The following is a 21,125-nucleotide window of genomic DNA, read 5'->3' as shown; positions in this document are numbered from 1 at the left end:
TTGCTAAAGCTTATAGTTAGGGCTGGATCAGGTGACCCTGAACCATCCATTAGTTATGCTGCTATAGACTTAGACTGCTGGGGGGGTTCCCATGATGCACTGAGTGTTTGTTTCTCTTTTTGCTCTGTATGCACCACTCTGCATTTAATCATTAGTGATCGATCTCTGCTGTCTTCCACAGCATGTCTTTTTCCTGATTCTCTCCCCTCAGCCCCAATCAATCCCAGCAGAAGACTGCCCCTCCCTGAGCCTGGTTCTGCTGGAGGTTTCTTCCTGTTAAAAGGGAGTTTTTCCTTCCCACTGTCGCCAAGTGCTTGCTCATAGGGGGTCGTTTTGACCATTGGGGTTTTTCTGTAATTATTGTATGGCTTTTGCCTTACAATATAAAGCGCCTTGGGGCAACTGTTGTGATTTGGCGCTATATAAATAAAATTGAATTGATTTGAAATTGAATTGAATTTATAAAACAGCTTGGGACTCCGACGAGGGCAGTCACATCTCCTCTACTCTTCCTTATTGCTGCACTTTGCTTTAACCTTCAAGTCCCTACTTCACCAGACTGTGAATTCCTCAAATTATATTGGATACTGGATCTATTGGACTACTATTGAATTAAGCATGGAATTGATCAGCTGGTCTCTGAACGCTATTGACACCATTTTTTTTTTTCTACAAGAGGGTCAGGACGGGGGGATTCTACCCGCCCAGATGGAACGTATCCTGTGGGCTATGTCCTCAATTCCTGGGGGTCTTGACGTGTTGCATGCTTGGCGCCTTTCTCCATTGAGGACGTCAAGGATTTATTTATATTTGGTCTTATCATAGCAGAGCTGGTACTTTTTGGCTTATGTGCTGCCCTGATCTACTGGAAAATTGGCAAGACAGCAGCATCAAGAACCATGGCCCCTCCCTTGTCCGTCATGATTAATGAGGTTGGCAAGGTAGTGCATTCTCAGACTGCGATGACTCTTGAACTCAGATGCAAATTGGATGACATCTTGGAGCAGATGCGCGCCTTGCAGATGAAGTTGAAGGTTTCGAACACCGGGGAATATTCTTAATTCATAATTGGGATTTGCTTGTTCTAGTGAAGCTGTAAAAAGTGTTTTTCACTGCTCAAACCACAACACATCAGGCTTATCAAGCCTGAAGGACAAATTGCCCGACTGTTTTCCTCCAGAGGAATGTCTTCAGGCCTTGGTGAGATTATTCGGCTCCTTTCTTATGTTAATCCACAAAGACAATAAACTGATTTACACATGGACAAAGACTGAAGCATGCTCCATTCCCTTCCCCCATCCCCCTCCTACCCCCCATCAAACTCCCCCCACTCTGACTTCTGCTCACGTCATTCCTTCCCCCTTCTGCGGGGGTGGTACAGTTTTAGCTGCAGCTGGTCCCCGTTCCTCCCCCCAAGATGACAGTGGCGCATCTCAGGGTTGCTGCGTGGCCTTCACCCACTTGCCTCAATTCAGATAACGGACTTCTTCAAACTTAGTGCACATAAATAATGTCAAATGTGTATGTGCTGTCTTTAATTCTGATGTGTGCCATTATCACGGTAAACAAGTAATAATTGTGGACTAATTGCTGTCTGGGGTAACTGGAGTGTAAACATAATTTCTCCACTGTGAGATCAGTAAAGTATATCTCATCTCATTTCTTTAATTCATGAAGCAGAAATTCACTGAGCTTAAAGGGCATCATTTTCAAAATTTTAATACAAAGTCTGAATTTTAGATTTGTTTTTTGATGTCTTAAAAAAAATCAAATATGTAAAAACTCAAGGGTCCACAAACTTTCACCTGATGGTGTTACAGACTTCAAAACAACTGATTTGATGTCATAGATGTGTTTGCTGGGAGGAAAATTAGTCAAGCTGTAGCAGGTGATATGAGGGTGTGGAGATGGTTTTTAGGTTTCGAGTCACAAGGTTTCTGATTTGTTCTGTGTTCTAAACTGTTTTTCATGACTTGTTTGGCATTATATCCCATCAAAAAACAGATTGTTTTAGTTTCTTGTGTGTATGTAAATGTGTAATTTACTGTGGGGGATGGGGGGTTGGCATTAAAAATCTTGCCTAAGGGCGCAAAACTGGATAGGGCCGGCACGGCATTCACACAGTTTATCTTGGCACTTCTGCAGTGCCAAACCCGCCGCACTCTCTATAAACAGTTATTAGCACGTGCAATCAGCAGATTCATACAAATTTAAATGTGTTGTGTTTCTATAGTGCTTTTACATATGATACAGATATGCAAAGTGCTTTACAATGATGCTTCACATTCACACAGACGTCAGTGTGCTGCACTGCAAAAATGCTCAAGTGTACATAGAGTGAAACTTGGGGTTTGCACGTGGGAGGTTCAAGACTTAATCTGATCTGTTTTCTTGTAGTAAAATTCTAATCGACTCCACCACAACGCTTAAACTGCTTTAGCAAATGTTTGACAAAATACAAGTTGCTCTCTGATCCACTCAGTCATGTGATTAGTCACCCTTTAATTTTCCTCAACTGTATTTTACAGCTTCTCAGATGAAACATAATAAACTTCTATATAAAGAACTTTATAACTGCACCGGACTGATAAAGGCAAAACAGAGTTAAGATAACTCTTAAATATTTTCCTAGTGGGAATTTGCAGCTGCTCTGAAGTGGTGAAATGTCTGGTTCTGCTTTATGCAAATCACCTGTTAATCCTAAAACCTTATTTCATCTTAATACAGGAGGAGAAAAAATGTTGATCACACCAAAAAAAAAAAAGTTAATGACACAGAAATACATAACGTAAATTTATTTATACTGAGCCAGCTCATGTTACATTGAAGCGCTAGACATGTTTAAACCTTACCCATCCAGGAGCAGTGAGTAAGTTGCAAAAAATAAAATAAAGAAATTTGAGCATAGGAAGAAATCTTGAGCAGACCAGACTCAGTGGGGTGACTGTCTGCTTTGGCCATAATAATACACACACATATTTACTAGTTTAAGAGTTCCTGTGATTTACACTCTGGTGCAACTTATAGCTCATGTTTTTTATTAATATTTATGTAGGACTTTCCCAGGAATTAAACCAGTAAACAAAATAAACTCCAACAACAAATGCCAATAAAAGTATACAACAATGCATAAAAATGTCAGAGCAAATACCAAAAAAGGTGCAATATTTCAATGTGTCATTTATTTTAACCATTTTAACCATTTAAAGCCCCATCCAATGTATATTTTACATTATATCTTAATCAAATGTGCCCCAATCACTCTCATATTTGAGGTGCAGACTGGCACTCACTATCAACTGACAAAGTTTGATCCAGATCGGATCTGGACTGTAGATTTTGTTGACATTTGAAAAGCCCATTTGGTGTACATTTTGCATTATATCTCAATCAAAAGTGCCTCAGTCATTCTCATGTTTCTGTTCTGGATTTCTACACCATCAAAATTGGATGGAGGTTCCAATTTTATGACTGTTTGTTAATCTTCCAGTTATCAGTTGGAAACCAAGTGCCAAAAAGCAATGGCAAATTGTGCATAGCAGAGATAACCAATGTTCTGTGAAAATTATATGAAAAAGAATTCGGAAACTGAAAAAGTTGGAGAAACAAAAAAACCTGACACCACCACAGAAAAATTTCAAGAGCATGAACTAAATACATAGTCCTGACATTTGATCTATGAAAAGCCACTTCGAGCAGGACTTTGACCTTGAATTTTTTTTTCCAAGGCAAAATTTTGTGGAGTTGGTAACTAGTGTTGGTGGAGGTTTGCACTCTAAGACCACAGTGCTCTAGTTGTTCCTATTAATGCCATTTTGAGATTTTCCAGTTTCAAAAACTCACCTGTGACAACATTTTAAATATTCGATTGCTAATAGTTTGAGACTTTGTTTGTGATGAAACGGTGACAATGAAACAAGAGCTGTAGTCACCCTACTGTTGAATAACACTTTGATTTACTCAATAAATTTGCTCTAATCATTTGCAAGGTGCCATAAAAGCGTGCCTTCATCTCCATGGCCACGTATGCAATCAAGTCATTAATGTTTAATAAAGGCAAGAAGCTGACTATAAGAACCATCTGCACATCACGCTGCGGTACCTCAGTGAGAAGACAAATGCTGTAGATGTGTGAGGCACTGACGCGTGCGGTAAGTGGGTCCCAGTTACAAAGCTGCAGCACATTTGTGGATGGAAGAGTGAGGATGAATATTTCAGATTTTCATTGCAGTGATGCTGTGGCTGGAAAAAATAGCAATTTTCCTGTTTTAAGCTCTTTACCCCGCATAAAGCAAGAGGCCTCACTGTGAGATCCTGTCTATGACGTTTCCTCCTTTCTGAGAATGAGTGTTTGATTCTACCTGCATATGCATCTGGAAACTGTTAAAACAGCAAAGATCTTTCAGTTTCTCTTGTGGCTTCCTGCAGCGGTTGGTGCATGAGTGAACACCTTCGAACCACCACTGACAGAAGAACGCGTTAGACATACAAGCATTTCTTTGCAATCCTTCTGACTACTCCGCTTGACTAAACACTTTAAAAGACACTCATTAGTCTTCATTATTTCTGATTCTCTTTCCAGCACGCATGCACTCAAAATGGAAGAAGCTGAGGATGGAATCGCTGTGGTCGGCATTGGATGCAACTTCCCAGGAGGTGAGCCACGTGAAAACTTGTTGGGTAGTTTTTATCTCTACCTTTTAATAATGAATTAGAATTTACACATATGGCCATATATACAATATACGAGGTTTATTAGAAAACTAACCGGCAGTTTTATAAAAAAAAAAATTTAAAAAACTATATGGATTTGAATCACGTGCGATTACACCAGACATGCTTGAACCCTCGTGCGCATGCGTGAGTTTTTTCACGCGTGTCGGTGACGTCATTCGCCTGTGGGCAGGCTTTGAGTGAGCACTGGTCCTGCCCTCTCGGCTGAAATCCTTTGTCTGAGACGCTGCTGGAGACGGCGTGCGTTGCTTTATCAAAGTTTTTTCAGGAACGGTGAAGGATATCCGAGTGGACACTATTCGAGAAATTCAGCTGGTACTCGGTGAAAAGTTTAACAGCTGATGAGAGATTGTGGAGTTTCTTTCGCTTTAAGCACAGCCCACAAAGCAGATCGGCGCGGTCGGAGGTGGCATCCGTCTGGCTGTTTCGAGCTGAAAACATCCTAATTTAAGGCTCTGTTCACCCAGGACATCGTCAGAGAACAGAGAAGTTTCAGAAGAAGTCGGCATGAGGAGTTTATGCGGACATTCCACTGTTAAAGGAGATTTTGTAATGAAAGAACGTGCAGGCAAATTCGCCAAGTCGATTCCGTGACAACGACGCAAATCTGTGTGCACTGCGACAGGAAAAACACCTCCGTGTTGAAAACCATTTGTAAAATTCAGGCGGCTTTTGATGGCTTTCAACAAGTGAGTATCTGACAAATTGTTTAACAGCTTGGACATGTTCCAAATTGTCCGTTAAGGTTTCCAATGGAGGTGTTTTTCCTGTCGTAACCCCCCGCGGTCGGGTCCGGCCCGACATGCGACTCTGCCCGCACGTTCTTTCATTACAAAATGTCCGTTAACAATGGAATGTCCGAATAAACTCCTCATGCCGACTTCTTCTGAAAGTTCTCTGTTCTCTGACGACTTACTGGGTCAACAGAGCCTGAAATGTGGAAGTTTTCAACTTGGGCCGTCCTTACGGTGACAGTAAAAATCCAAAATCTCTCATCAGCCGTTAAAATTTTCACCGAAAACCAGCTGAATTTATCGAATGGTGTCCACTCAGTTGTGCCTTACAGGTTTTGAAAAAATTTTGATCAAACAAAGCAGCAGTCTCTGAGCCATTCCTAAACAATGAAAAAAACGACGAGAGGGTGGGCGACTCCTCACTCAAAGACTGCCCACAGGCGAATGACGTAACCGACAGGTGTGAAAAAACTCGCATGCCCACGAGGGTTCAAGCATGCCTGATGTAATCACGTGATTCAAATCCATATGGTTTTTGAAAAAAATAATAAGGTCGGATACTTTTCTAATAGACCTCATATATTAAAATATGTATGAAAAATACAACATTAGTAGATACACTTGAGCATGGTTCAACACAAACCCTAACCCTAACATGGTGACGCACTCCCCACATGGAAGGATAATCTAACCGATGGACCAAAATGACGGGAAAGAAGAAGGGAAGGAAATAACACAAATCACTGAACTATCTGTAAATGATTGACTTTATTCAAAAACAGTCATATTCAAATTCATAGTTATTCAAATATGACTACTTGCGAAGTCTCTTCTAACCCCTATTGTGATTTGTATTTACATATTTATATATATATATATATATATATATATATATATATATATATATATATACATACGAGGGCTGTCAATAAAGTATAGGTCCTTTTTATTTTTTTCAAAAACTATATGGATTTCATTCATATGTTTTTACGTCAGACATGCTTAAACCTTCGTGCGCATGCGTGAGTTTTTCCACGCCTGTCGGTGACGTCATTAGCCTGTGAGCACTCCTTGTGGGAGGAGTCGTCCAGCCCCTCATCGGAATTCCTTTGTCTGAGAAGTTGCTGAGAGACTGGCGCTTTGTTTGATCAAAATTTTTTCTAAACCTGTGAGACACATCGAAGTGGACACGGTTCAAAAAATTAAGCTGGTTTTCTGTGAAAAATTTTAACGGCTGATGAGAGATTTTGAGGTGATACTGTCGCTTTAAGGACTTCCCACGGAGCGAGACATCGTGCAGCACTCCCAGGCGCCGTCGTCAGCCTGTTTCAAACTGAAAACCTCCACATTTCAGGCTCTATTGATCCAGGACGTCGTGAGAGAACAGAGAAGTTTCAGCATTTTATCCGGATATTCCACTGTTAAAGGAGATTTTTTTAATGAAAACGTGCGGACGGGTCCGCGCGTCGGGACGCAGCCGGCGCGGTGCGGTGGCACAGGAAAAACACCTCCGTGTTGATAACCATTTGTAAAATCCAGGTGGCTTTTGATGGCTTTCAGTGGAGTGAGTATATGAGAAATTGTTTAACAGCTGGACATGTTCCAACTTGTCCTTAAGGCTTCCAACAGAGGTGTTTTTCCTGTGGCGGAGCGTCGCGGCGGCTGCGAGCCGACGCTGCAATCCGTCCGCACGTCTTTCATTAAAAAAATCTCCTTTAACAGTGGAATATCCAGATAAAATGCTGAAACCGACTTCTTCTGAAACTTCTCTGTTCTCTCACGACGTCCTGGATCAATAGAACCTGAAATGTGGAGGTTTTCAGCTTGAAACAGGCTGACGACGGCGCCTGGGAGCGCTGCACGACGTCTCGCTCCGTGGAAAGTCCTTAAAGCGACAGAATCACCTCAAAATCTCTCATCAGCCGTTAAAATTTTCACTGAAAACCAGCTTAATTTTTCAAACCATGTCCACTTCGATGTGTTTCACAGGTTTAGAAAAAATTTTGATCAAACAAAGCGCCAGTCTCTCAGCAACTTCTCAGACAAAGGAATTCCGACGAGGGGCTGGACGACTCCTCCCACAAGGAGTGCTCAAAGGCGAATGACGTCACCGACAGGCGTGGAAAAACTCACGCATGCGCACGAGGGTTCAAGCATGTCTGACGTAAAAACATATGAATGAAATCCATATAGTTTTTGAAAAAAATAAAAAGGACCTATACTTTATTGACAGCCCTCGTATATATATAAAAGCAGAGGAGTTGGAGTACTACTTAGAACTATACCTGTTTTAAGATGGTGCTCTTTGGTAAAGGGCTTGTTCAGATAAAGTCTTGAAAAGATACCAAGGCACTCATCTAATAAAAAAGTTAAAATGCCTTTATTTTATGGGCAAATCATGATTAAAAAATGCACTTCAACGCGTTTCGGCTAAAAGCCTTCGTCAGGAAGTGAACATTCATTCTGAGACAAGTCTGATTAAAAACCTCAAAATAGGTGGGTCAGCAGGTGTGAACAACTGGATCATCACTTAACCAATGAGAACAAATTCAGATAAAGGGTATTCAAAGCTGAAACAAAAAACAAGAGTGGCCAACAGGGGGCCTAGTGTCTGCCCAGCAAATATATACACACACACACACACACACACACACACACACCCCTTATTTTCGAGAGTACAAATTGCCCTTTTCGTTATCAACTCTTCAATTTGGGATTTTTGTGCATTGTTGTTGTCTACTTTTTATGATTGGTATTTATTCTTTCATTATTAGTTTATTTTGATTCATGGGAATGTTTGTGTAAATACTCATTATAACTGATATTATTAAAAACAAAAGTATAATTTTTCAGTATATAAGTTGCACCAGAGTATAAGTAACTGCACCTCCCAAACTAGTAAAAACAAAAGAAAAAGGAAAAAAAAAGAAAGAAAACATGACTTCTACCCTGGAAAATACAGTATTTTTAGAGCTTTACAACTTTTGTTTGCACTTCACTACACAATTTGCTATAAATGTAACATTTTTTTCTCCTTAGAATTTTCAGCATAGATTTTGGTTTCAAGTAACTGAAAAGTGTCAAAAACAGTACTACACTTGACGTATTTGCTCATGATGCTGTAATGGAGCTTCTAAACTCCTGCATGTCATTTCAAACAGGAGAAGGACTTGAAAACTTTTGGAAGGTCCTTGTGGATGGAAGAAACTGTTCTGTGCCAATTCCCAAAGAGAGGTTTGACTTAAACAGCTGGTATGACCCTGATGACAACAAACCGGGTAAATCCCGAACGCTCAAGGCTGCGCTTATTGATGGGTACGGCCTTTTCAATCTCATTCTCATGTAGATATTTCTAAACTAACTCAAAGTTTACAATTTAGGCATCTGATCCTCAAGTCTATTGTAAAAGGGCATTTACATATCAGCAAAAAATAGTCAAGACAAATGAGTTTGTAGGAATGGTTGTAAATGTCACTGTTGTAAATGTCCACAGGTTCAATGAATTTGACCACAAGTTCTTTGGCATCAGTGACAGTGAGGTGGAACAAATGGACCCTCAACAAAAACAGCTCCTTCAGTGTGTTTACAGGGCTTTAGAGAACGCTGGAATCCCAATGGAAAAGGCCAGTGGGACAAGGACAGGAGTGTTTTTTGGTAAAACACCAAATCATATCACCTTCTTGAGTACTGAATTAGTTTATCCTTACATTTTTTCCCCCAGTACCTAAAATGAATGTGCAACTCTTATATATTTCACGTTGTGTTTATGATAGGTCTAATGAACCGCGATTATGAGACAAACGCTGCACACGTGCACCCGAGTGTGATCAGCCACTGGACTGGTACGGGACTCGCCATGAGTATAGCAGCAAACCGAGTGTCCTACATCTTCAACTTCACTGGACCTTCACTGTCCATAGACTGTGCCTGCTCATCCTCACTTGTAGCTCTCCATCTCGCTTGTCAAGCCATTAAACAAGGTTAGTAATGGTGGAAGGCCTGGAGTAGTGAGTTAAAACATTGTTTTAAAAAAAAATGTTTGTTTTTTTAAATCGTTATTATTATTATTATTACCAGGAGACTGTGACATGGCTGTTTGCGGAGGAGTCAACTGCATCATAGAACCGAGAGTGTTTGTTGCTCTCAGCAAGGCTAAGATGATCTCACCAGATGGAACCAGCAAACCTTTCTCCAGCAAAGCAGATGGCTACGGAAGAGGGGAAGGCTGCGGAGTCGTTCTTCTGAAACCACTGAAAAAGGTGAGAATGTGACAGGTAGAAAACCATAGAAGGGGCATACGTATATTAACGACTGGAATCAGTTGGCAAGCCAAAATATTTTTTTAAGTAATTCTAATTACATAGTTAAGAACTACAACCTTTTAACAATAAAAAATTATTTCTGTAAAGTTAACAGATCTGAGCTGAGTGGCTTGCAAAAGTATGCAGCCCCTTTGGTATAATACCTGTAAATAATCAGTTTAATTGCCAGTTTTCTTCAGACAAGTAAGGAGATGGATACATGAACATTTCCAAGTCATTGAATATGTCTTGGACTTTATTTACATCAGTTGTGAAGAAACACAAACAGTATGACACTCTATGGTAAATCTGTGTGGAGTAGACAGCTCTCAAAAACTGAGTGACTGTGCAAGAAGGAGAAGAGTGAGGAAAGCCACCAAGACACCCAGACAACCCAGAAAAAGTTACAGGCTTCTGTGGCTGTGACTGGAGAAATTGTGCATAGTGCATGTTTTGCATTTTGTATCTCCAGTTATACAGATTCATGATGAAGTGGCACAGAGGAGGATTTTATTAAAAAGAAGATCTGAAAGTTCAGCTCCAATTTGCCAGAAGGTACATCTGAAATGCAAGCCTAGATTTAATGTTTTGGTGAAAGAAAACCCTCCTCTGTACCACTTCATCCTGAATCTGTATAACTGGGGATACAAAATGCAAAACATGCACTATGCACAATTTCTCCAATCACAGCCACAGAACCCTGTAACTTATTCTGGGTTGTCTTGGTGTCTTGGTGGCTATCCTCACTCTTCTCCTTCTTGCACAGTCACTCAGTTTTTGAGAACTGTCTACTCCACACAGATTTACCATAGAGTGCCATACCGTATTTCTTCATAACTGATGTAAATAAAATTCAAGATATATTCAGTGACTTGGAAATGTTCATGTATCCATCCCCTGACTTGTCTGAAGAAAACTGCCAATTAAACAGATTATTTACAGGTGTTATACTAAAGGGGCTGATAACTTAAGCAACCCATCATCTTGACTTTTATATTTTTAATTAATTTATATCAAGTTGTACAGATTTACTTTCACTTTGAGGCTAAGGAAGATAATTTTAGAAATTTTTATATTGAGAAGCCTGATTTACTTTTTGTATTTGAAATGCCATAAACAAATTAAAATGCGTGAAATATCAAGGGGCTGAATACTTTTGCAAGCCACTGTATGTAATGTACATCTGAATACTGCATATAAATACCGTCACAACTCTGTGCTCAACTTTAGAATAGAGTTTTGGTAGTCTGTTGCACCATCACTTTGCACTTCGTCATAATAGTGATCCAGCACCTGACTGTGCTTTTTTTCCCCAACCAAGATGCCCATGGGTGCATCAGTGAGTTTAGTTGTATTTGCTATTTACTAGGGATGGCAAAATACCAATTTTCATTTTTCATTAGGCTTACTATTTCAAAATGAAATAAATCCCTCTACATCAGTTATTTGTGGTACAAAAGTGAACATCAGTGATGGATATGATTAGTGAACATGGGTAGCTCTAAAATATGTAAAGTATTGTGAAGGAATGGACAAATGAAGGAAGGAATGAAGCTTGATATGCAGTATGCAGGCTTTATTGAGCGTCATTTTATCTCAATCATTCAAAAAATTGGTAATACACAGTGAATGAGCATTTTCACTCAATACGCTCAATTTAATTTTGAACATGTATTATACACTGATCTCCAATTTACGTTACATATTACACTACCTTTGTGACCCAAAGACTTAGGTAAACCCATTTCTAGGACTGAAACAGTTTGTCCACATAAATAAATGCGTATTTTCCATAAAACTTTTGAAGCATTTTTTAAAAATGCATTTCAAATTTTCAGTTTTAGAGCCAAATTATTTCTCTATACAGTGTTCTAGACCAATATGTCAAATATCCTGAAAGCTGAGGTTGTGCTGAGCATTTTGATATGCAATACATGAGCATTATCCTAAAAGAATACTTTCTTTTTTAAAAGGGGAATTACTGAAAGTATGGTAACATCGAGAAAATACCCTTGGATCTCAGAGGAGTATCCTAGACCAGGGCATTCCTAAATCAGCTGTGTTGACTGCTTAATTTTGTGTGTGTGTGTATATATATATATATATATATATATATATATATATATATATATATATATATATTGTGGTCATATAATTAAAGCAAAAAGTTTTTACAGGCTAAACAGGACCATGACCATATCTGGGGTATCGTCAGCAAGACAGCAGTGAACCAAGATGGACACTCAGTTACTCCAATCACTAAACCCTCTATGGTTCAACAAGAAGAGCTGCTGCGGAGGATCTATTCAGAGTCTGACATCGCAAATGTCCAGTACATTGAAGCGCATGGTACTGGAACCCCAGCTGGGGACCCAATTGAGGCAGGAAGCATCTCCAACGTCATTGCTAAAGCCAGACCTCCCGATTCAAAGACACTTTGGATTGGTTCTGTCAAGAGCAACATTGGACATACAGAATCTGTAGCTGGAGTGGCAGGACTCATTAAGGTACTTCTAATGATGAAGCATGAAACAATTGTTCCTTCAGTTTTCTACTCAGATGATAGTGCCAGTGTAGATGCCAAAGCCCTGAACCTTAAAGTCGTCAAAGAAACAGAAAAGTGGATAGCTCCTGGTGAAAGAGTTGCAGGTGTAAATAACTTTGGATTTGGGGGCACAAATGCACATGCCATCATCAAAGAGCACAAACGGACATACATTTGCCAAAATAAAGACACAAACCAAGCAAGGTACTTTGTTATGTCAGCAAATTCACCAAAATCTCTCACTCTGACAATGGAAGACACCATTAAGTACTTAGAGGCAGAACGAGAAGTTGATCTAGCTTCTCTGCTGTACACATCAGCTTGCAGGAGGAGCCACCTCAAACACAAATACAGAAAGGCCATCGTGGTTTCATCAGTAGCTAATCTTAAGGAAAAACTTCACTCCACTGTGAGCAAGAATACAACCGCTGCCTTTTCAGATCCAAAGTTAGTTTTTGTTTTTTGTGGAAATGGTGTCACGTACCATGGCATGTGCAAGCAGCTATTAAAGCACGAGCCTGTATTTAGAGATAAGATCAAAGAGATTGCACAACATTTCCAAAAGCTGAGTAAGTTGAATATACTCGACATGCTTGAGAGCGAGTTTGAGAGTAGTGAGTTCAACAACCCAGATGTTGTCCAGCCACTCCTGTTTGCAGTCCAGGTTGCTATTGCCACACTACTCAGGCACTGGGGTGTAAAGCCCAATGCAATACTCGGACACTCTGTCGGCGAGGTTGCAGCCACTCACTGTTCTGGCCTCTTGTCTGTTGTGGATGCAGTAAAAGTCATCTACATCCGCAGCACTCTCCAGAGTAAGGTGACGGGAGGGAAGATGCTTGTGATCAGTAACATGGCTGTATCAGAGGTAACTGCTCTCCTTCCTCGTTTTTCTGGAGGGCTTTGCCTAGCGGCTTACAACAGCCCACAGTCCTGCACCCTGTCAGGTGATGCAGATGCAATAGAGAGCCTCTATCAGGAGCTAAGTGCCTCAGTCAACAGTCAAAACCTCTTCCTCCGTGTACTGGATGTCCCTGCTGCTTATCACAGCCACATGATGGACCCAATTCTGTCGAAAATCGAGGACGGGATTGGTGCTTTGCGTGTGAATGATCTTAATGCAGAGTTATTCTCCACGGTGACATCCAATCAAGTCCAACAGGGAGATTTTTGCACGGGTGAATACTGGGCCAGAAACATCCGCGAGCCAGTTCTTTTTGAACAAACAGTGAGATCAGCAGCTAAAGGGAAGAAGAATGTGGTCTTTGTAGAAATCGGACCAAGAAGGGCCCTGCAGAGGAATATCATGGAGACCCTGGGTAATGACATGCCCGTGCTTGCCTCGATCCAGCCAGACAAAGATCATGAATCAATAATATCTATTGTGTCTAAGCTGTTCGAACTTGGTGTTCATATAGAATGGAACACTTTCTACAGAGGATATGAGGCAATGCCCCTGCCATTTCCAAAGTACCAGTTTGACTGCTCAGACAGAGATGTTACCATTGGAGCAGCACAGAAAAACACAGCAAATAATCATCCAGTGCTCTGTCAGACTGGCAGTGAAAGCAATATTTTCAGCTGTGATCTGGTGTCGGATTCTTCTTTTTACCTAAAAGAGCACAAGCACAACAATATACCCCTTGTACCTGGTGCCTTCTATGCTGAGCTAGGTCTAGCTGCATTCATGGCCAGTGCCAAACCAAAGGTTCCTCTCAAGTCACTACAGCTCAGTGTCAATTTTCACAGTCCCTTTGTTTTAATGCACAACTCACCAGAAATGAAAGTTCAGTTGGACCAAAAAGAGAATGAAACAGGCTTTACGGTGTTCTCCCCATCTGCAGTGTATGCATCGGGTACTGTCATTTCCAGTAAAGAGAGGCTGATTGAGGAGCAGTGCATTTCATTACGCTCCATCTACAAACGATGCAAGTCTACTGTGAGCTCCACAGAGTTCTATTGGTATCTCTCTCAAGGAGGCTTTCAGTATGGAGATGTCTTCCAGAATAAGGAGGATGTGCATTATGGGGATGAGTTGATGGAGGCCTATGCCCATGTTAAAGTTCCAGAAGAACTGAGATTTCAGTTGCATGACTACTGTATTCATCCTGTCGTACTGGATTATCTGATGCAGCTTCTCCCAGTTACAGTAGAGCATGCATTTGCTGGCAGACGAGGATTTCCAGCCAAAATCGGTATGTTAACAGTGTTTGAGCCCTTACAAGATGAGATGATTATCTATTTGAGGGCGACTGACGTGGGTGCTGATCACTTTGAGGTTTGCGGTTGCTTTGCTGATAAGGAAGGCAGAGTTTTGGTTGAGGTAAAGCACGTGGTTTTCAAGTATCTTGGCAGTCATTCACATGTAGTTGAGGAGTACTTCTACCACAATGACTACAGTGTCATTCCTGAAGGAATCGCATCTCTTACTCCTCCCAAAGCCTTGGTCTTCTGTGACCGTATTGGTATATCTAGTGGTCTACAGCAGCATTTGGACTCAAGCTCTAGATACATATCCTTCACACATGCAAACGATATCTTGAGCCATGGGTTTCCCTCTCTTTTGGCAAAGCTCGATATCCCAGATATTGCAAAAAACTTTGATGAGGTCCTATTTTTGTGGGGTAAAGAAGACCTCACTTCTCTGGCACCCGATGTTGTTCTGCAGAATCTGACGGGCTGCTGTGAGATTTTCCGGCAAATAGTTGCTGAGCTCAAACTAATTCAATTTCCAAACTCAATCAGAGCAGTAACCCATCATTCTTCTGATATCACAGTGGACTACATAAGTCCAGGTTTTGCTCTCTGCGGTATGACAAGATCATTTGCTGCAGAGATACCAGATCTCAAATTCCAGCTGGTTGATATTAATAGTACATCTCCGGAGGACATTGCAGCTCTGTCTCAAGTCCTAAGATCATATCCTTGCAACAAGTACCCAGAACTGGTGGTTAAAGATGGTCTTGTATTTAAACCTTCAATTGTCCGAACTCCACATGAAATAACTGACAGTTCAGAGGGTACTTTTTCTTCTGTGTCTGAGCCTTGCATTCTTCAGACAGCTGATGCACATAAGATGTCGAAATTGACTGCCATACGTTTTGATGAGGGCGACCAGCCACTTCATGATACGTCAGTTGAAATTCATCCCCAGAAGATATGCGTTCATTCTTCTGACTACTTCCCTGTCAGTGTCTCCCATCTAAAATTTGGCCAGACACTCTACTGGAACAAGCATTCATCTCAGAATTACAAGCTACTTGCCCTCGACTTCAGTGGCACAATTACAGCAGTTGGAAAAGATGTGAGAAAATTCAGAATTGGAGACCACGTCGCTTGCTGTTATCCTGTTGCAGCAGCCAGTAAAGTCAAAGTTCCAGAGGACGTCTGCTACAGCACCAAACGATTCACATTCCTGCAAAAAACACCTTGTCTTTCCTACTTTGTACTGGCATGGGAGCTCCTGCATCGAGCCTTGCCCAGAACCAAACAACATCTAGGAATCATATCCTCCATGCCAGATTCTGTTCTGGTGAAAGTCTTGGCACTTACAGCTTACAAATCAGGCTGGAACGTGATCGTTGGCACACAGTGCAATGGAACTTTTGTTGATGTTAGCCAGTTGGATGCCTTTGTTCTCTTGCCTCCATTTGATGAACAGCTGATTGCGAAAATTTGCAGCTTTCATGGTGTCCAGCATGTTGTCATCATCTGTGGATCAGAGTTTCAGTGTTCACTTTCTCGGGATGCTTTCGAGAGTGTGAAGGAAAACGTTCACGTGCAGACAATTCACATGTCAGACATTTTGCAAAAGGGATCCTTAAGTGCACAGAGGCCTCGTATTTACCTTTGGCTCAAGTCTCTGAACTTGAGTAGAAAGATTGCACATGAAAGCTTTACTTTTCAGAGCATGAATTCCAAAAGCAACGGGCTTAATGTGGCTACACCAGAATCATACTTCAGTTCAAAGAAGCTGACTGTTGTGGCTCTGGAAAAAGATGCTACCAGTGCACTATCCAACATACCATTGCTGGCAAGAAAGAAACAGCTTTTCCAAAAGCGAGCAGTGTACATTATAGCAGGGGGTCTGTCTGGGTTGGGCTTTGAAACTGTGAAGTTCATCTCACAAAGAGGGGGCGAGCACATTGTGATACTCTCCAGAAGCAAGCCAACTCCAAACGTGCAGAAAGACCTACACAATGTAGAGAAACAGTGTGGGAACACCATCACGACCATGGAGTGCGATGTATGTATCTCCGAGGTTGTGTGCAGGGTTATCAATGCCATTGGGCAAAAATTCCCTGGCTGTCCAATTAAAGGTGTGTTTCATAGTGCCGTTGTCTTGCATGATGGTCTGATTGAGACACTTGACCGATCTCTCTATGAAAAAGTTTTCAAACCCAAAGTAAATGGGGTGCTAAATTTGCACCATGCAACACAACACTGTAAGTTAGACTACTTTGTGTGCTATTCCTCAATCTCAGCTTTTCTGGGAAATGCATCGCAAACAAACTACGCAGCAGCCAACACATTCCTTGACATGTTCTGCCAGTATAGGCGCAAACTTGGGCTTCCTGGACAGTCGATCAACTGGGGAGCTTTGAACCTCGGCCTGCTCTTGAACAAGGAACATTTTCAGCGGTTTCTCGAGGCAAAAGGGATGATGGTATTGGATGTGCCTGAAATTTACAAAAGCCTGGAAGAGTGCCTTGTGATCAACAGACCCCAACAGGCAGTGTGCAGGTTTCACTTTCGAAATATTAGATACAACATCCTTTCTCAAAACGCTGCCTTAACCATGCGCCTCATCGCACTGGTAGAAGAGGCTTTCCAAGAATCAAAAGAAGCAGAGTCAGACACAAAACACACAGACTCTGTTTCGCCAAAAGAGTACGTCATTTGTCTGCTCAGCGAGACCATTGGCATGGATGAGAGTGAACTGAAAGAGGATTTGCCACTGTCATCCTTAGGCATTGACTCGATGCAGGCTATGACTCTGCAGAATCTCATATTTCAGGAGCGAGGCTTGAACGTGCCACTGGTGAAACTGCTGGATCCCAGTGCCACGCTGCAAACAGTGGTCGATATTCTGAGTGAAGGCGGTGAAGGTGATTTCAGTGATAACCAAGAATCTCACTTGATTCAAAACTTGGAAGATGTCTCAACCAGATTGTAAAACTTAAATTCGGTGTCACGTATTGTAACTAACTGAATATTTGGTCAGACTTGGAAACGTAGAAACTGACTGTAGGTGTGAGTGAGACTGTAATTGAGTTTGTATGTGGTGGACCTGCTATAGACTAGCATTATGTCCACGGTGTCCCCCACCTCTGTGACTGCTGGGATAGGCTCTAGGCCTTATTGACCCTTAACAACAACACATGGGTTCAAAAAATGAACCAACGTTTGATCATTCAGTTCATACAGTTTTAATTGTCAGTGTTCCTTTGTTAATAGCATGTTTATATAGTGTCCTAGCTTTTTTAACTGTTTTATGTGGCTTTAATTTTGACATTGTATTTTAACAGTGTAGATGTGTTTTTAAAGTTCACTTTTTACAACCTGATTCATTAAAGCTTTACTAGCAATCAAGACTTTGAGAGATATACCTGAGAGATATACCTGTCTTTGATAAATGCTTCATATTTAAGGAATCGCTTTCCAATTTTTTTAACTTTTTTTTTTTTTGAGGAAGGAAGGAATGGTTGAACTAGGCAGCCATCCAGAGTTTAAAAACTCCACTGTACACTTAAACACAACAAAATAATGCTACCAACCTACTTTATAGTTGAGTAATTCTACAAAATTACAATCAGAGCAAATTTTTAATAGCAGGCTGAAATATGTCTAGACTTTGCTGTCATTGTCATTACGTTACCATAGAAATTGCACAGTTGTCAGCGTGTTATTCGTACAATGTCATCCGAAAAACCTGGCCAGCAAGGTCAGAAGGGGTGTTCTAATATACCCGTTTATATCAACTGTGTAACCGTAGCCAAAGTTTGTCTGGTTGCATGTCTAATGATACCAGACCCTTTTTTTGTGAAATGCTGAATTCTCAGTACCGGTAGATATTTTGTAGTATGAGTACCACCAGCAGATAAATAGTCACTATAGGAAATTAATAATATCACCAGCAAAATATGGTGTCAACAAGCCTAACTGGCAAGAATGTACCAATAACTACACTATGCAGTTATACAGTTTGGAAAATCACAGTTTGAAGCTGTTTTTTTAACAGTTCTAAGACAGTTGCCCCTTTCACTCTCATTTCTTCCCTCTGAAACTAATTTTTTGAAAACAGGATTTTTGCATAGAATGTAATCACCAAACGTAAGCAGCATACTCGAACATGTGATTGCTAACACTTTAATATTGCTTTGGTTGTTAAAACATAAAGTGAACTTACACTTTAATTATAAGTCATACCCTGTTTTCAAAAGATATATCCAATTTTACATGAAGGGTTTATTTCATTTATTGATTCCTTTGTGACAAAACAAAGACCAAAACAAAAAAGTAAAGAAGTGTTATGTTTCACCACCATTATGGTTCTGTGCTAGAATAATTTTATAATGCATATGTAAATAATTGTGTTTTGTCAGTGTTAAATAAATTAAAATTTTTGAAGTTCACTTTTGTAATTTTTCCAAGTACACAAGAGTATTTACGCCAGATAACAGGAACACAATCTGAATTAGAAATACTTTCCTTTCAGTTACTGCCTCGGGTTCAAGGTAAGTTCTCAATCACTTGCAGCAACATTGATCCTGATTGAAAATTGACTTCATGATAATAACAGAACACAACATGACATCTTGTTATGTCCCATAAATGTTCACTTGGTGGAGGCTTTTTACTGTTTGAACTGTCACATTATGACATGGTGTCAACGAGGACATTATCATACGAAACTAAAGAACATCAATTATCACACACACTGCTGAGGAATACTAATGTTGACATTTTTACTAAGTCTACTTCACTTTTCCATTGCTTGATCATAAAATTTGCTCTTACCAGTCACAGCTTGTCCAAACTATGCAATTTACTGCGTTTTATAAAGAGATAAAATTAATATTGAACAGAACTGAGTTCAGACTGTTGGTCCGGTCCTCCACAATATTTTCTGTTACTCGTGTGGCCCCTTGGGAAAACTAATTACCCACCCCTGTTCCGGGGTATAGGTTATAGGTGTTTCCACAAAACAGTGAACCAAGCATACCTCCAAAAGCACAAAAGAACAGTTAAAAATGAAATGGACTGTTTGAAATTTGCAAGCAATTAATGTTGACTTGAATCTTGTTGAAAATCTTGGTTGAGAGTTGCTTACATAAAAACTGTTACATAAAGCAGTTTATGTTGGGTTAAAGGTCGATGATGATGATGATGATGCTTGTGGCCATAACGTGACTGACATCGTTATGTAATAATATTTAAAATTATAACACATGCATTTATAAAACATTGATGCAGTGTTAACAAATAAAATGAATCTACTGATAAATGTGTGGGTTGCCTATAAATGAATTTTTACCTTCAGGATGTTTTTGTACATATTTTTGTATCATGTCAAGATGAACAGGTTGCTTGTTGTTATTTCGTGATTAAAAACAAGAATAAATCCTTTTTAATGTATATTTTCTAATACTGTAAATTTGCAGAGTATGGGATGATAACAAAGCTCAAGCATCCAAACCACTATACAATGTTTTTGTGACAGATCTGTAAGGTCTAGACTCTACTCGTGTTTTGCTCTTTAAGTTAATTACAGTTATGATTTGGTGCCATATAAATAAATTTGATTTAATTTATTCATTTAAAATTCCCCAAAACATGAGTGAACAAAATATATATGTTTTTAACCGCTTTTCAAAGTCAGGTTGAATGTCTGAGGTGGTTATGCAAAGGACAGCTGACAGATGATTGTCAATAAGAGAGCATCTATACCTGGATTTGTCAAATGTCATCACTGAGAAGGTTTGTTCACATATGTAAGTAGATCCAAAGAGAACCTACATCCTCTGAGCATGTCTCCTCATGTGTGGAAAGTTCTCCTCTTTAAGAGAAGAGTACAAATCCAACCTTGACACTGACCTAAAGTGCTCCACCTGCAGGTCAGTGAGTTCGAGGTGAACATCATTAGGTGCGTTGTCCACACAGCAAGTGAAGGTCGAAGAAACCATACGTATTTCACACTCAACTGCTTTGAGGCCCTCAAATTGCTTTGAACCTGTGGAAGTGACCACCTGATAGTATGATGTTTTTCAGGGTTTGCATACGAGTTTGTTTGAAAGAAACTGCGACTTTCTTATGAAAGCCTTCACAAGGCTGTACATTTCATGTGCAAATAGGCCCCTACTTTGTAGTTTAATATTTACAGTAGTGTACAGAATAATAGTAGTGCTATGTGACTAAAAAGATTAATCCAGGTTTTGAGTATATTTCTTATTGTTACATGGGAAACAAGGTACCAGTAGATTCAGTAGATTCTCACAAATCCAACAAGACCAAGCATTCATGATATGCACACTCTTAAGGCTATGAAATTGGGCTGTTAATAATAATTTAAAAAAAAAGTAGAAAAGGGGGTGTTCACAATAATAGTAGCATCTGCTGTTGACGCTACAAACTCGAAACTATTATGTTCAAACTGCTTTTTTAGTAATCCTGTGAATCACTAAACTAGTATTTAGTTGTATAACCACAGTTTTTCATGATTTCTTCACATCTGCGAGGCATTAATTTTGTTGGTTTGGAACCAAGATTTTGCTCATTTACTAGTGTGCTTGGGGTCATTGTCTTGTTGAA

At 40.2% G+C, this 21,125-nt stretch overlaps 1 protein-coding gene across 1 annotated transcript; it reads left to right on the top strand.

Moving 5' to 3' along the window:
- Positions 1-4,360: 4,360 nt before the first annotated feature.
- Positions 4,361-19,146, top strand: LOC117506910 (phthiocerol synthesis polyketide synthase type I PpsD-like). The gene is made up of 6 exons (XM_034166589.1): positions 4,361-4,656; positions 8,630-8,783; positions 8,962-9,122; positions 9,242-9,448; positions 9,546-9,727; positions 11,947-19,146. The coding sequence occupies exons 1-6, from the start codon at positions 4,599-4,601 to the stop codon at positions 17,488-17,490; spliced, it is 6,306 nt and encodes a 2,101-aa protein (XP_034022480.1). The 5' UTR covers positions 4,361-4,598; the 3' UTR covers positions 17,491-19,146.
- Positions 19,147-21,125: the final 1,979 nt, after the last annotated feature.

This window comes from Thalassophryne amazonica, chromosome 1, assembly GCF_902500255.1.
Source record: "Thalassophryne amazonica chromosome 1, fThaAma1.1, whole genome shotgun sequence".
NCBI classification, from domain to species: Eukaryota; Metazoa; Chordata; class Actinopteri; order Batrachoidiformes; family Batrachoididae; genus Thalassophryne; species Thalassophryne amazonica.
This window is presented reverse-complemented; position numbering and strand designations above follow the sequence as displayed.

Excerpts from the sequence above, each read along its gene's own strand:
- LOC117506910 (XM_034166589.1), top strand. The coding sequence starts at position 4,599 with ATGGAAGAAGCTGAGGATGGAATCGCTGTGGTCGGCATTGGATGCAAC. Across the intron at positions 8,784-8,961 it reads AAGGCTGCGCTTATTGATGG|GTTCAATGAATTTGACCACA; the intron begins GTACGGCCTTTT and ends AAATGTCCACAG. Across the intron at positions 9,728-11,946 it reads TTCTGAAACCACTGAAAAAG|GCTAAACAGGACCATGACCA; the intron begins GTGAGAATGTGA and ends AAGTTTTTACAG.